At 37.5% G+C, this 16730-nt stretch overlaps 1 protein-coding gene across 1 annotated transcript in view; it reads left to right on the top strand.

The window, feature by feature from the left end:
• The window catches only part of Esco1 (establishment of sister chromatid cohesion N-acetyltransferase 1), a 61997-nt gene extending 47150 nt beyond the window's left edge, over positions 1-14847 (top strand). The window contains 4 exon segments of the mRNA XM_028876699.2: positions 4500-4589; positions 6933-7076; positions 9929-10116; positions 13746-14847. Of these exon segments, the coding sequence (XP_028732532.1) occupies positions 4500-4589; positions 6933-7076; positions 9929-10116; positions 13746-13893 (570 nt within the window). The 3' untranslated portion in view covers positions 13894-14847.
• The last annotated feature ends 1883 nt before the right edge of the window (positions 14848-16730 follow it).

The raw sequence follows: 16730 nt of genomic DNA, 5'->3' as shown, positions 1-16730 counted from the left end.
AGTCTTCTTTGATTAACTGTCTCCATTGTTTTGTGATCAACTCTGGCATCAGATTAAATACTGTAGTAGATATTTCCAGTGTCAAAGATTATCCTTTTTAAACAAAAATGGTTTAATGAATATAACCAAGCCTTTAAAAAGCAATCCTTTAACATGGAGCATTCTTTCATGATTCAGAGCTTCGTAAACATCTATTTAAGACTCATATAGTGCTTTGATGGATATGCATTTCAGTGTCTCTTAATGTTCATGTTCTTTTTTTAAATTTATTTATTTTATGTCTATAGTGCTCTGTGTGTATGTACATCTACATGCCAGAAGAGGGCCACAGATCCCATGACAGTGAGCCACCATGTGGCTGCCAGGAATTGAACTCAGGACCTTTAGAAAAGCTGCCAATGCTCTTAACCACTGAGCCATCTCGCCAGCCTCAGTGTCTCTTAATCTGAAAGTTTTCCTTTCTCTTTTCTTCTCTATTGCAATATTTGTTGATGATTTTTAATTGAGCCGTTTGTTACTTTTATTTCCCAGGTGTTTTTTCCAATATGTGTTCTTGTTCAATCTCTTAGGAAAGTGTTTGGTATAAACTTTTTAATTGAGGTACAGTTTATACATATCATGTATTTGGATGAATTTTTTATTTATTGAGACAAGGTTTCTCCAGGACTGACTGTCCTAGAACTCACTCTGTAGACCAGGCCGGCCTCAAATTCACAGAGATCCGCCTGCCTCTGTCTCCCAAGTGCTGGGATTAAAGTATGCACCCTATGCCTGGCATCAGTGAACTTTTATAGTTGTTATTGACGTGTCTATCACCCAGTGTTTTTTTTTAATCAGATTTTTTAAAAGGGGGGAACTAGAGGTTGGGGATTTAGCTCAGTGGTAGAGCGCTTGCTAGGCCCTGGGTTTGGTCTCAGCTCCGGGGGCAGGGGGAGTTGGGGGGGGCACTAATGTCTGCTCTTTAGACATTTAAGCAACTAGCATAAGGAAAAATTAATCATTAGTCATTAGTTGTTATTAGAAATCCAAACTAAACCAGGTGGTGGTGCTGGTGGTGCTGGTGGTGCACACCTTTAATTCCAACATTCGGGAGGCAGAGGCAGGTGATTCGCTGTGAGTCCGAGGCCAGCCTGGTCTACAGAGTAAGTTCCAGGACAGCTAGGGCTACACAGAGAAATCTTGTCTCAAAAAAAAAAAAAAAAAAAAAAAAAAAAAAAAGACAGAAAGAAAAATATAAAATGTATGTGACTAGTGTGTTAGTGTGTGCCTTTGATGCTAGCTTGGAAGTGAGAGACAGATCTCCGAGTTTGAGACCAGTGTGCTCTACATATCAAGACACTGTCTCAAAACAAAAACAAAAGGGAATATAAAATGTTTCATATCATCTATATGGCTAGATTAAGAAAATTTAGGTTTTGCAAAATACTTTTTGGTAGCAGAAGGTATATATGTATATATGCAATATGCTTAGGCGAAAAGTAAGAAGTATAAATACACTATGTTAGAATTGATACATCTTTGAACTGTTGTGGCTGTTGGGTGGACTTCTCTAAATTGCATATCCTTCGCCTGTCTTCTTTTCAACCATAGACAAATTTCAACTCTTGCAAATTGTCAATGATACTGGCGAAGTATTAACTGTAATTGAGTCACATAAATGTTTTGAGTACTTTAGTTAATGTGGTTATTTTATCTTTGTCCATGATTGTGTTTATTGTTGTACTTTGGGGACATTTCATTGACATTGGTTTTATTTGGACATCAGTATGAAGAGAGAATGGAAGTTCCTGAATTACCAAGTGGCTGCTTTGGGTTATCATTTATCTTTAATATAGTCTTGGTGACAGCCATTTTCTAGATTGTTTAGATTAGGAGACAGTTCCAGAGTTTTGTAGTGCTTTGCTCAAAGCTAACAAATTACTATATCTATTAGTTCTCAAGAACCCAAACTTAGGCTGGACAGATGGCTTAATGGTTAAAAGCACTAGTCACAATTCACATGGCGGCTCACAGCCATCCATAATTACAGTTCAGAGAATGTAACACCCTCTTCTGACCTCTGAGGGCACCAGACTCACCAAGTATAAGCAATACACTTACACGCATAAAATAAAAACAAATCTTTTTAAAAAAAGAACCTGAACTTTCACTACAGAACTTTTTAGTTTCCACTGAGTTATGCCCTCATGAAGATCAGTGAAATCTAAAGAGCAGTAATTTTGTCTTTCACAGTGCCTTCTTGTATGCAAAAGCTTATTGTGGTACATGACAAAACAATAATATTTAAAATAAAAATTATCTAATTGTAATGGTTTTCATACAAACATGTACATTTCAAGTTATTTCATGAGAAAATTTTATACTGAAATGTTATTAAAACAAAATAATGTCTGGTGTGAGATATAATTGTACCAGATTTTTTTATTTTTTTTATTATTTTTTTGTTTTGTTTTGTTTTTGAGACAGGGTTTCTCCATGTAGTTTTGGTGCCTGTCCTGGATCTTGCTCTGTAGACCAGATTGGCCTTGAACTCACAGAGATCCGCCTGGCTCTGCCTCCTGAGTGCTGGGATTAAAGGTGTGTACCACCACTGCCCAGCTCAGATTTGTGGGTTTGTTTTTTTTTTTTTTTCTTTTGTTTTTTGAGACAGGGTTTCTCTGTGTAGTTTTGGATCTGGCTCTGTAGACCAGGCTGGCCTTGAACTCACAGAGGGATTAAAGGCACTTGTGACACAACCGCCCAGCCAGTTATAACTTTGTATAGTTTGAAATTATTTAAATCTGTAGTTCTTTCTTTATAGTTTTATTTCCTCTTCTCACACTCTATGGTTTGATTTAAAAAATAAAAAATAAAAACAAAAAACAGAAACAACAACAACAACAACAAAACAGACAGAAAAAATAAAACAGGAAAAAAAAAAACCCAGTAACTTCCCTTTTCACTTTGTAGAAATGGATTGGTTTCAACAGTTTTCTAAAAAGTAATATTTAATGTAAGTTTCTTTTTTTAAAAGAGATGTTCAGTCTTTTATGTCTTTAAAAATTGTTCACCTTGTATTCAAATATGTATGTGATTCTGATTGAGCTTTTTATTATTCTGATTTCTTAATCTTTAAAAAATCAAATTTATTCATTTTACTTTATATGTATGAATGTTTTGTATGTATGTATGTATGTATGTATGTGTACCATGTGCCTGCCTGGTAGTTCTCCTAGAACTGGTTAAAGATGGTTGTGAGCCATTATAGGTGTTGGGAATCGATTCTGTGTCTTCTGCAAGAACAACAAGTGCTCTTAACTGCTGAACCATTTCTCTAGCCTGATTTCTTAATCTTGAGATGATTTTCCCATCCCTAGTTCATTTCAGTTACTTGAATTTTACTTGTCCTTGAATACTTATTTTTTAAACAGATTTTGAATTTTAAATATTTTTGTTCTATGATCTTATGTATGCTGGTCTTTATTACTAGAAAGTTTTGTCTCCAACTAAGATCCTGCTCCCATTTCATTAAAAAAACAAAAACAAAACAAAAAGATAACTTAGAAAACCAGTTTCCATCCTTTCAGACTTACCATAGTATATCAAAAAATTAGCTGTTTTTTTTCTTTATTGAGCTTTTATATTTTTAGAAGCGATCCTAGAAAAGAAATTTTCCCTAAGTATAATGACAAATTGCTTTTAAAAAGGCCTTTTTACATAAAATTGGTTGGGTAAGACAAATGGAACAACTAGTTAAAGCTCATTCCTTCTGTAATTTTGAACTTCAGAGTTCCTAGTTTTAACCTGGTTCAGTCCCATCTTATAGATTTAAGTGGCTTTTGTTTTGTTTTGTTTTTTTTCATGCAGGTTCTGCTCATTAACCACGAGTGTGGATCTGAAGAAGAGTTTATTTCCTCTCTTTTTTTGAGTATGTCTAACTTCAGATACACACAACGTAGCCTCTCCTTCCCTATTAGATTCTTAGAAGGTAGTTATATTTTTTATAGTCTCCTTCTTGTGGCTTTGATAGTTGTGAACAATAAGAGTAAAAGCTATTCTTTCCTTCTGGGATACTGCATGCAAATCAGCTCATCTGGAACCTCCTGGAGGTCTTTGGCATGCTAGACATAAATATGAGTGTTTATTGTGGAGGTAACCCTGTTCCAGAGAAATCTAAGCATTGAGTTCTCTTGTCCAGAGTCTGGGAGAGTTAGCCTTTTTCTTCTGGGACCCACTGACTTTAAGGGGCTTGTTTTTGGTGTGTGATTTTCAAAATTTGTTAAGATGGGAAATGATAAATTAGAACTTTGTGGTATGACTTCTCTCTGAACAAGCCCTAGAAATTTGCTTGCATTCAATCTTGTAAATTTAAAAGCAGATAATTGATCACATCTTATTAGTCAAGCATTAATGAACCTCTATTTTTTTATGTTTGCAACTTTTAGACAAGTGAATGTACTTTTTGTCTTGTACATGGATAAATAAAGTGTGATACATAAAATCTATTCTTTTATATCTAGGGCTGGAAAAAAGAAAGAATTCTGGCTGAATATCCTGATGGTAAGATAATAATGGTCCTTCCCGAAGACCCAAAGTATGCCCTGAAAAAGGTAAATTTTCAGTGACATTTCATACAGAAAACTTAAGGTTAAGAGGAGAATACATTGTAGGCTTTGCACATTAAACACCAATTCTGAAAACAAGAAATACGAATTTAAAGAACATAACCCAGCTGGGTGGTGGTGGTGCATGCCTTTAATCCCAGCACTTGGGAGGCAGAGACAGATTTTGTGAGTTCGAGGACAGCCTGGTCTATAGAGTGAGTTCCAGGATAGGTTCCAAAGCTACACAGAGAAGCCCTATCTTGAAAAGTTAACACAGCTCATTTGAAAAATTATTCGAAATCTTATTACATAAAAATATGTGAAGTAGATTGAATACCAATCCAGTGAGTGATTATAAAATTTTGCCTTTAGTAATCATTGAGTTTACTTTATTGAGAAATGAGTTAAATAGTGAAGCATGGCACTGTTTTGTCATACAGAGTATTTTGAAAGGGACCATGGCATAAATTTATGTGTGAATCTCTGATTTCAGTCACCCTTAATTAAAAAAGAAAAAAAATAATTACATTTATAAATAATAGACTTAGTATGTGTTTCTTGTCTTCTAGCTTACTTTTCTTTTTTTCACAAAAAGTACTTCATGTGGTTATGAGTTTAGTTATTTATCTAAAAACTGGTTACACTCTAGTGTGTGTCTAAATTAACTAGAGCCACAAGGGAATTAATTTACTTGCTGTATTTTCCTTAGGTTTACAATTGGACATTTTTAAATTTAGGACTAGATCACCTGATAAGGAGGCTAAGAAAACACCTTTTATTTGAAAATGTAGCTAATGTCTTACTTGACATAAGAAGTTTATTCTGTTGCTCTTTATGTCTTTAGATCACTTATTCTGTAAGACAGTTGCAGACACCATATTAACCCTTAATGATACTCAGTTTGTCTTGTATTTAAACATTGATCTTTGCACAAAGACAAATGCTTGTGGAGTTACTGAGTAATGGAAATTCATTTCCAACTATCATTCAGAAATACGTAGTAGGAATTTTGCTTATATGACAGCCAGACTGCTTACTAAGAATTGTCTTAGTGACAACTAGCTTCTTCAGTTTAGCTTTTCAGGGAAAGCCTACAATCAGTTATATTACTAGTTAGTAACCCATAATAACCTTAAAATTAAAATAGAAGGAATTGTTAACAACCTACCTTTAGGAACTGATTATGGATGCTCTTATAAAATATCAGAAATTAGCTGGGCAGTGATGGCTCACGCCTTTAATCCCAGCACTAGGGAGGCAGAGGCAGGTGGATCTCTCTGAGTTCGAGGCCAGCCTGGGCTACAAAGTGAGTTCCGTCCATCCCTGTCCGGTCCCCCCCCCCCCCCAAGGCAGGGCCTCACTGTGTAGCCTGGCTGGCCTGGAACTTCTATTTAAATTAGATCGGAATGGCCTCAGACTAGCAGAAATTTGCCTGCCTCTGCCTTGCAAGTGCTAGGATTAAAGGGATGTGCCAGTCCCCTGGCGATTTATGGTCTTTTAACTGGAGAGAGAATTAGTGTGCAGGTCCCTGAAGAGTTGTGCTTTTTCAGTGCCTAACGAGAGCTTGGGCTTGGAAGAAGTTTTTTGATGCCGTGTTAATGTTGAGGGTTCAGACCTCTGCTCTGTGATTTTCTAGATGTTTGACATAAGAAAATAGTGTCACTTGAGTTTGTTTTTTCTACATACAATATGAAGAAATATAATACTCCAAGGGATATCGGATTGAAGTGGGTACAGTTCTTGGTTTGTCTCACTTTTTAGATAATTGTTAGATAGTGAACGTGAATTTCTTTCTTCTGTCTCATTAATTTTACTGTTGTGAGTTCTAGCTAAGCCTTGGGGAGAAAAGTGTTGTGCTGGCTAAGTTTCAGTATGTTCTAATCATTTCAAACACATGGTGCTCTTGCTGAGGAAGTCTTCATGTTCTTACATGGTTAGTGCTGGCTGGCACTCACTCACCCTTCTTGTTTCCTAGACTCCTGGGTTTGGCAACACCTTCTGTTTCTTCCCCTTTCTTGCCAATTTGCTTCTAGTGCTTAAAAAAGAGTTAACCATCAGTACAGACATCTAAAAGAATTCAGGCCAGGTATGGTGGGTACTGTAGGTACTGTGATTTCAGTCTTCAGGAAGCTGAGGGAGAAGAATGGCTACTAGTTCAAGGCCAACCTGGGCTACATATTGAACACCAGGCCAGCCAGAGGTACATAGCAAAATAGCAAGACTGTCTCAAACCCCAAAAACTCCTTAGAGAGTACATGTTAGGAATAATATATTCAGCTTATTGAATGTATTTTACCTATATACAGTGTTTTCTTTGTTTAAAAAATGGTATTGTTCTTTACTTGGCAGGTTGATGAAATTAGAGAGATGGTTGACAATGATTTGGGTTTCCAACAGGCTCCATTAATGTGCTATTCCAGAACTAAAACACTTCTCTTTATTTCTAATGACAAGAAAGTAGTTGGCTGCCTAATTGCAGAACATATCCAGTGGGTAAGTGACTTCTAAAGACTGCTCATAGTTTGGTATCTAAATTAGCTTATTACTATGTGATCTTATATAATACCCTAATAATCTATCTACAGTTTAGGTAAGGCTATAAATTCAAGAATTATATGTAATTCTGCACTATAATAAAGTTGTAACTTTTCTTCTTTTGAGAGACATAGTCTCTCTATGTAATACAGCTTGGCCTGGAATTCACTATTTAGCTCAGGCTGTCCTCAAACTTGGAATCCTCCTTCGTGCTGCGATTATAATTGTACACCACCATACTCAGGTGGGCATTAATCTGTCCTTTCTTCCTTTGTTCTTTCCTTCCCTCCCTGTCTTCCTTCCTCCCTCTTTCCCTTCCTCCCAGGGTCTCAGTATGTAGCCCTAGTTGGCCTGAATTCAGAGATCCACCTGCTCTCTGTCTCCTGAGTGCTGAAATTAAAGGTGTGCACTATTATACTTGTCAGGAATTAGTTTTTCAACTCAGTAAGACAAAGGTATAGAATTAAGAGCATGTTTTGAGGTTTTGTGCTATGTACTAATCTCTCTCTCATTGATCCTCCTGGTACTTGAGTTAAAGGAGGCTAGGCAACGTTAGTGGGCAGACTGGCTTTGTTGTTGTTTTCCTACAAAAGTAGAGTCTCACATAGTCCTATCTTGAAAAAGTTGCTCAGTAGCTGAGGTTGTTCTCTGCCACCAACCCCTAAGCGCTGGGATGACAGTAGTATGATGGCATGTCCAGCTCATGGCCTGCTTTTATAAAAAATTTTTGAGACGGGCTCACTATGCAGCCTTGGCTAGCCTAGAACTCACTATGTAGAACAGACTGGCCTCAGACTCAGAGAGAGCTTCCTTGGTGCTAAGATTGGTAGCATGGTCGCACATTGGCTTTTTTTTTTTTTTTTTTTTTTTTGGTTTTTCGAGACCAGGTTTCACTGTAGCTTTGAAGCCTGTCCTGGACTAGCTCTGTAGACCAGGCTGACCTCGAACTCACAGAGATCCACTTGCCTCTGCCTCCTGAGTGCTGGGATTAAAGGTGTGCGCCACCACTGCCTGGCGCTTGGCTGTTTTTGTAAATGCAATTTTATTGTAATCCTGCCACACTCATTTGTTTCTCTTCTTTTTTTCCTCTCTCTCCCCTCTCTTTCTCTCTCTCCTTTTCCTTCTCTTTCTCTTTTGGTTTTTCAAGACAGGGTTTCTTTGTGTAACAGCTCTTGGAACTCACTTTGTAGACCAGGCTGGCCTCGAACTCATATTACAAAGGCAGAGAAAGCAGTTACTGAGGTGCCTGAAATACTTACTGTCATTGCCTTTATGCAGAAAGTTTGTCTCCCCTGAATAGGTCCCTTCTTTTTAGTTAAGCTCTAAGTGAGCACTGGGTTTGTGTTTAGGAGTCAGTGATGTATGTGTTCACTAGAGAATTTTACATGTCCCTGAAGACCAGCTGAAGAGAGCAGAATCTCTGGACTAGCCCGTCTCATTTGAGCCTGACCTGGAATCTTGTCTATTTCAGCCAAGTTCTTGCTCATGAATCTAGTTGTACATTGTTCCTAAGTACTGTTCTGTTGATGTCTTTACCACATAATAACATCCAAATAAATGTATACTTTATCATAATAATTTAAAAAAATTATGTGTATGAGTGTTTTCCTTCATGTGTGTCTGTGTATCACATATGTGCCCGAATCCCCTGGAACTGATGTTACAGACAGATGCGAACTGTCATGTGGAAGAGCAACCAATGTTCTTAACTACTGAGCCATCTCTCCAGCCCCCATTGTAGTAATTTTTAGTAAAGTATCAAAACAAGGCTGTGATTGAGTTTAATATGTTAAGCTAGATGTCTTACAAATTCAATTTGAAATTATACTTCTTAGAAATCTTGTTGTGGTAACAAAATTGATTTTAAATAGCTAATGGTTTTGAATCATAAATTTAATATAGAGTAGTTCAAAGAAGTTTGGTATAGTGATATGGAGTCAATTTTGCAAGCCGTGTATTTTTAAAATTATTATTCTGCCTAATTCCAGAAATGACTAGAGACATAGTTCATAAGATAGCTATGTAACACTCATTTTTTTTTTTTTTTTGAGCTGCGGATCGAACCCAGGGCCTTGAGCTTGCTACGCAAACGCTGAGCTAAATCCCCAAAACCTGCCCCCTTTTTAAAAAGATTTATTTTATTATGTATGCAGTGTTCTGCCTGCATGTATGCCTGCAGGTCAGAAGAGGGCACCAGATCTCATTACAGATGGTTGTGAGCCACCATGTGTTTGCTGGGAATTGAACTCAGGACCTCTGGAAGAACAATCAGTGTTCTTAACCACTGAGCATCTCTCCAGCCTGTAACACTCACTTTTTTTATTTCACAAAAATTCTTTTTAAAGATTAATTTTTTTGTGTGCAGGTAGGTTTTTTTTTTTTTTTTTTTTGTTCTTTTGTTTTGTTTGGAGACAAAGTCTCACCATGTAACAACTCTGGCTGGCCTGGAACTCACAGAGATCCGCCTGCCTCTGCCTTCCTGGTGCTGGGATTAAAGACGTGCGCCACCACCGCCTTGGTTGAATTTGTGCTTTTGCTGCTTAGAATGCAGGTGGTGGGAAGACATCTTCCGTACCTGTTGTGTTAACTTTTGATGGCAGAATGCTTTGTTTTCCTTGTTTAATCTCTTAAAATGATTAGTGATAGATATGCTTAATTATATGATCTTATAACGAGTTGAGCCCAAATGGCCGTAGATCAGATTGGTAGTCTGCTAGTTTGTTAAGCAGCCAAATGCAGTCAACTCCTAAACAAGCTTTACACTAGCCAACTGCCACCTTTATCTCCTTTCCTATAATTGACATTTCTAGGGCTATCGAGTTATAGAAGAGAAACTTCCAGTTATCAGGTCAGAAGAAGAAAAAGTCCGATTTGAAAGGCAAAAAGCCTGGTGCTGCTCAACGTTGCCAGAGCCTGCAATATGTGGGATCAGTCGGATATGGGTGTTCAGCATGATGAGGCGGAAGAAAATAGCCTCTCGCATGATTGAATGCCTAAGGTAACGAAAGTAATTCTTCAAGTCATTTGCAGTACTTTTGAGTTTTAGTATAAAGATTGGTATTTAATCATACTGTAAAAATATGTACATACAAAAAAATAACAAACTTTTATTTGTATTATAAATTTTGTATAAATATACTAGGTCTGTAAGTCTTTTGTTTAATCTGAAGAGGAAAATGTTTGGTAATAGACAAAACATTATTAAACTTCTTTGGTTTTAGTTATTTAAAACTGCGACATTAGGCCAATATAACAGACATAGTTTAACCTTTGTTCACTATTAGAGATTTTTAAACAAAACCAGAGAAATGTGGACAGTGTTTTGGGAAGTCAGCTTTTAGAGAAGATTGTATTAAGAATATTATTTTGGGGCCAACGTCATGGCTCTACAGGTAAAGGTGCTGACTGAAAATACCTGAGGACCTGAGTTCAATCCCCCAGACCACAGAAAGGCTGAAGGAGAGATCCAGTTCCACAACTAAACCATGAACATTCACACACACACACACACACACACACACACACACACACACACACACACACATAATAAGTGTTTAAAAGTTTTTACGTGTTACTTTTATATTCTCTTCAGTGTCATTTGTTTTTCTGTTATCATGTGGTTGTTTATCAAAAATACGGAGAAAAGAATCAGACTTTTTTTCTTCCAGTAAAGACCCTTAGATAAAGGATAAAATGAAGGTTAAAATTAATCATCCATAAGAGGTTTGGAGGACAGAGTGGGTAGGTGGATGGTAGAGCAGTATCAGGTTCCAGGGTCAATCCATAGTGCTTTAAAAAATTGTTTTTAGGTCAGTTTATTGTTTGTTAATTTATAGATTATCAACTGTTTCCTATGGGAATAGATTTTGAAATAACCGTTACAGGCGAAAGCTCGAGACTCTCGGTCTTAGCTCCTTGCTCTGTGGTTAATGGACAGTAGCTCACACCTGCTCCCCATGGCAAGAGAACTGTTTCCACTTCTTTCAGTGCTTAGCTTGGGAAACAAGCTGATTAAGTACAAATAATCCGGAAGGAGTGAGAGGATTTATTTCCCATCCTTTAAATCTTACAGCAAATCATATAGATGTCTCTTGTTCAAAAAACTGAAAGAGCAGTATTGTAATTAGTCATGCGATAGTGAATAAGCTCCTTGTTAAAATGTGCAAGGCCTCTGCTTCTTCACTTACTATTCCTCCTGACACAGATCTTCTCATTTAGTATGAAATCACAGTATGAAAATGCTGCCAGCAGGCTGGAGAATTCTTTTTGCCATCCATTGGGTTTTAATATACTCAAAACATATGTAACTATCACTCCATTTAATTTTAAAGCATTCTACTCCCTCCCCTCCCCACCCCCAAACCCAACTCATGCAGTGATTCATTTTCTCACATCTCTAGCTGCTGGCAGCCACCAGCCTACTTTCTGTATCAATGTACTTTTGTATACTGAACAATTCATGTAAATAGAATTCTAAGTATCATCAGTGTGGTGGCATGTATCACTCTGCTGCTTTTGCGTGTGTTTGTGTGCGTGTGGGCATGTATATGTCTCTCTGTGTGTGGAGACCAGAGGACAATCTAAGGTGTTGTTCCTCTGCTGTTGTCCATCTTGGTTTTTTAGACAGGATCTCTCACTGGCCTGGAACTCACCAAGAAGGTGAGACTGGATAACCAGTGAGCTTCAGGGATCTGCCAGTCTCTACCACATAGTGTGAGATCACAAGCAAATGTGCCATTAGGCTTTTTAAAATGTGGTTCTGGTCATTGAACTCAGGTCCTTGTGCTTGTCCATTACTAACTATGCTCTCTTCCCAGTCCTGCTTTTTAAAACATTAAAAATAAATTGCTTTTTTATGATTGCTAAATAGTAGAATGCAACTAGTGGTCCTTTCTTCAGCTGAGCGTTTGGTGTGTTTCAGTGGTCATCATGGATAGTGTTGCTATGACCATCTATACACCAGTGCTTGTGTGAATGTGTAGAATTTTGAGAATGTATACTTAGGTGTATAGTTGGGGATCTTGTAGTACTGATGAATTTAATATTTTGAAGAACTACTGAACTCTCTTCTATAATGCCTGCACCATTTTACCACCCAACAAGCAATATATGAGGGTTCCAAGTCCTTCACTTCATCATCCCACTACTAGCTACTGGAGACACACAGAGCCAGGAGCTCTTGGCCAGCCAGACTAGGCTCCAGGTTCAGTGAACGATCATATCTCAAAAATAAGATGGGAAGCTGGGCATGGTGGCACATGCCTTTGTTCCCAGCATTTGGGAGGCAGAGGAAGGTGAATCTCCTGTGAGCTCCAGGCCAGCCATAACTGTACAGCGTGAGATCCTATCACAGCATACTTGTAAAGGTTTCTATCTGGATTTGTGTGTTGTTCCATGTCCTGTGTGTCTATGCTTATGTCAATATTACACATCTGGAATGCTAGAGCTTTGTGTGGTCTATTTGGAAATGAGGATGTAGGAGTCCTTCAACTTTTTTCCTACTCCTCTTCCTCCTCTTCTTTTAATGTTTTGACTCTTTAGTATCCTTTTTATTTCCTTGAGAATTTTAAGATCAGCTTACCATTTCCTCCAAGGAAACCAGCTATGGGTCAATTTGGGCAGTAACAGCATTTTTTCCCCACCGGAGCTGAGGACCGAACCCAGGACCTTGTGCTTGCTAGGCAAGCGCTCTACCACTGAGCTAAATCCCCAACCCTTTTAAATTTCAATTTTTTTTTTCAAGATAGGGTTTCTCTGTGTAGTTTTGGTGCCTGTCCTGGATCTCGCTCTGTAGACCAGGCTGGCCTCGAACTCACAGAGATCCACCTGGCCCTGCCTCCAGAGTGCTGGGATTAAAGGCGTGCGCCACCACCGCCCCAGTAATAGCATTTTAACAGTATTAAGTTTTCTGATTTTTAAACATGGGATGTCTTTTTTTAATTAGGTTTTTATTTAAAGAATATTTTATATTTTTTAGCTCACAGATTTTTTGGTAATTATTTTCCTAAGCATTGTGCTCATCTTGATGTTATAGGTTGGTTGTTTTCTAGGTTCATATTTGGATTGCCCATTTCAGGTATATAGCTAAAGTTCATACTTGTTGAATATCAATCTGGGTCACAACCCTTGAGATCATTTACTAAATCTTAAATGGTCTTTTGGTAAATCCCTCAGATTTCCTACTTGCAAGATCATATCATCTGCCAAAAAAGAGTTTTCTCTTGTTCTAATCAGGATGCTTATTTCTTCTCCAGTTTATGCTAGTTAGAGCTGTCAGTGATATTATTGAAGGGGAGGTGACAGACATACCTTTTTCCTGATCTGAGAAATAGTTCAGTCTTGTTTCTTGGTACCTTGATTGAGTGAGAAGTTCTTCAGCTCTTAGTAGTTGAGTACTTTATGACATGATGTTGGGCAAATGTTTTTTATAACTATTGCTTTTCTAAAAATACTTTGTACTTTAAATTATAATGTTTAAGTTGAACAGGTATGTTGTTTTTTAGAATAACATAGCATTGCTTAAGTCTTTCTTGTCTAAAGGTTGTTCAGTTTCAGTGAACAGAAAGATTAATTTTTCAATCTTCCCCCCTTTCTCCCACCTTTCCTTTTTTTTTCCCTTTTAACTAGGAGTAACTTTATTTATGGCTCTTATTTGAGTAAAGAAGAAATTGCTTTCTCAGATCCCACTCCTGATGGAAAGTTGTTCGCAACACAGTACTGTGGCACTGGTCAGTTTCTGGTCTATAATTTTATTAATGGACAGAATACCACCTAATCCAGATCTCACCTGCTGTACCGGAAGACATCTTCTGAAGAGAAAGAGTTGGCTGCTGACTTTAACCAGGAACTAGGGCCATTTTATTACAATGAACTCAGGACTGGCAACAGCCATGTGGTTGTTCCATTTTCATAAAATTGGAAACAATGCAGTAATAGCTATTATTGTTTTGTTTTTTTAAAGAAGATATTTTATTATCTTTTACAGAAATTTATGATTGTATTTTATCTATAGTTATTTAGACATGTTTACATGCAGCAGATAATTGTTCATAGTGGACTGAAAATTAATGCAAGGACTATGGTCTCAGTGATAAGTATATTTTGAAGTTCTTAATATGGAAATATACCAGTGTAGCTTGGTACTGTATTTTTTTATATTGATCTGCTGATACCAGTTATAGGTTTAAAGATTGTATTTTCAGAGTGGAAACCAATGTTTTTTGAGTTATTATTCAAGGACAGTACAGTATTACATGCTTAAGAATTTGAAGCTACTAAACCATACTCTAAGAAAATCTCTCAGAAAAGGAGAGCTCCAAGTGAAAGAACTTACAACAGTCTGATAGAGGCAGTGGGAAGCTCTCTCATGTGGCGCCATAAATGATTAGAGTCACAAAGAACTACAGAATAGTTGTAACTAAACGTGGGTGGCTTGGTATCTGCGTTGGTATTCCTCAGAAACACTGCACTGAGTATACGCCCTCATTACTGGACTTCATTTTGATACTTGTCTATCCTTCATAGTGCCCTCTACTTTTAAAGGGTTTATATGTTGAAAAACTGCTGTGGCCTTTTATGACCTGTATATAATGTAGAATAAAATAATAAAATTCTTGATAGCTTTTTCTAAGTGATAAATGTACCGAGACAATGTGTTGAATGTTTGTACCTTTTCAGGGAGTTTCTTGCGTTTGAGACTGAAAGAAGATTAAAACACAGGCTTCTTAAAGGTGGTTTTTACCATTTTGTCAGTCCTTCCTGAATATTTTAGTAACATGGTACTTAATTTTCAAAGAAATAAAGAACCACAGCCCAAGAATGAGGTGCCACTGTGGTTTCAGTAAGGTTATCTTTTTGAGCTGAAATGATCATATCTCTATTGAAAACCTATGAAAATTGGTTAAAAGTTGCATTGTGGTTAACAGTCAGGTGTACATTTCATCCCCTATAAGTTTCTTTTATTATTGGTATATGACTACACTCTTTCCATGACACAGTGATTGGGAGTGTAACCATTCATCTGGATTCTAAAGCAGTGATCCAGTGGTTTGTTTTTTTTTTTCCTAAGAGTTTTACATTTTATTTTAGGTGACTATGTGAATGCCTGTGTGTGTGTATGTGTACCATATGCATGCTTGGTCCCTGCATTGGATTCTCTCAAAGTAGATTTACAAGATGGTTGTGAGCTGCCTCTAGGTGCAGGAAACTGAGCTCTGGTCCTCTGCAAGACCAACTCTTAACCACTGAGCTCTCTTCAGCCCAAATCTCCTCCTTCCAGCCCCAATCATCATCTTAATTTCCTCCTCTTCTTCATTACAATGAGGAGGAGGAGACAGCTTCTCACTATGTAGCCCTGTCTGGCCTTGAACTGAACTCAGAGATCTGCCCACTTTAGCCTCCTGAATGCTGGGCCACTAATACTTCTTTTCTTTCTTTTATTTATGTGTATGTATGCCTGCATGAGTTTATGTGTATGCACCATGTTTATGCCAGGAACTCAACACAGGTTTGCTACAAGGACAGCCAGTGCTTTGGACTGCTGAGCTTCTCTCCAGCCCCTGATCTGACTTTGACATTATCATTTTTCCCTATAGTTGAGACTTTTCTAGTCATTTTTATTCTCTTTATTAGCCTGATAAGTAGCTTGACTTTTTGGAAGCACAGTGAAATTTTGTAATAGTGTTAGGTCTCTGGTACTGTTAACTTCGTTAGTACAGGTCCCATTTCCGTGTGAGCCTTAACATATTACTTGGATTAACAGGCCATGACTGATGAAGACCTAAAGGGAGAGCAGGGTAAATATTGATTTGCTTTAAATGTTGTCATTACTGGGAGGAACAGATAATCTTCATGTTAATTAAAAAAAAAAAAAAGCCCCTCAAGTTTTACAATCTAGGTATTTCTCTAAGAATAGTAGACTAAAAAAATAGCACCTACCATTTGAGTGTATCAGACTCTGTATTTAGTGTTCATTGTTTTATTTATTAGGGTTCATGGCTTTTTAAAAAGATTTATTTATTTTTATGTGCATTGGTATTTTGCCTGCATATATGTCTGTATGAGGGTGCCAGATCCTTTGGAATTGGAGTTACAGACAGTTGTGATCTGCCTGGTGCTCTGGAAGAGCAGCCAGTGCTCTTAACTGCTGAGCCATCTCTCTAGCCCGAAATAGGGTTTATAAGAAAAGATTTTGGAGTTGAAAAGGGACTACACACAAGCAGCTTATACACAATGTTGAAATACTGAACTAAACTCTAATATAGGAATGGAGGTGAAGAGATGGGTGTGCACTAAAGAGAGAATTAAAGCATTGTTAGGCATTTCTAACAGCCAGGGGTGAACTGTGGCAAAGAATCTGGGATAAGCAGGAATTTTGGTCTAGCTTTCAGTAGATCAGTTGAAAGCTAAGAAGGAAAAGCAGAGGGAATGGGTTGGGAGGACTTGATGGGGAAGGAAGGGCAGGTTCAGTTTTGGTCAAGGTTTAAGGTGGTTATAGAATTTGCAAGTGGGATTACCACCCTTATAGTTAGTTGTATATGTGGCTCTAGAGTTTGAGAGAGGTTTGGACTTAAGCTGTTATTTGGAGGTTTATATCAGGTCATCCTGGGGTAG

Source organism: Peromyscus leucopus, chromosome 19 (genome assembly GCF_004664715.2).
Source record: "Peromyscus leucopus breed LL Stock chromosome 19, UCI_PerLeu_2.1, whole genome shotgun sequence".
NCBI lineage: Eukaryota > Metazoa > Chordata > Mammalia > Rodentia > Cricetidae > Peromyscus > Peromyscus leucopus.
The sequence above is the reverse complement of the archived record's forward strand: the minus strand, read 5'-3'. Positions and strand labels throughout refer to the sequence as shown.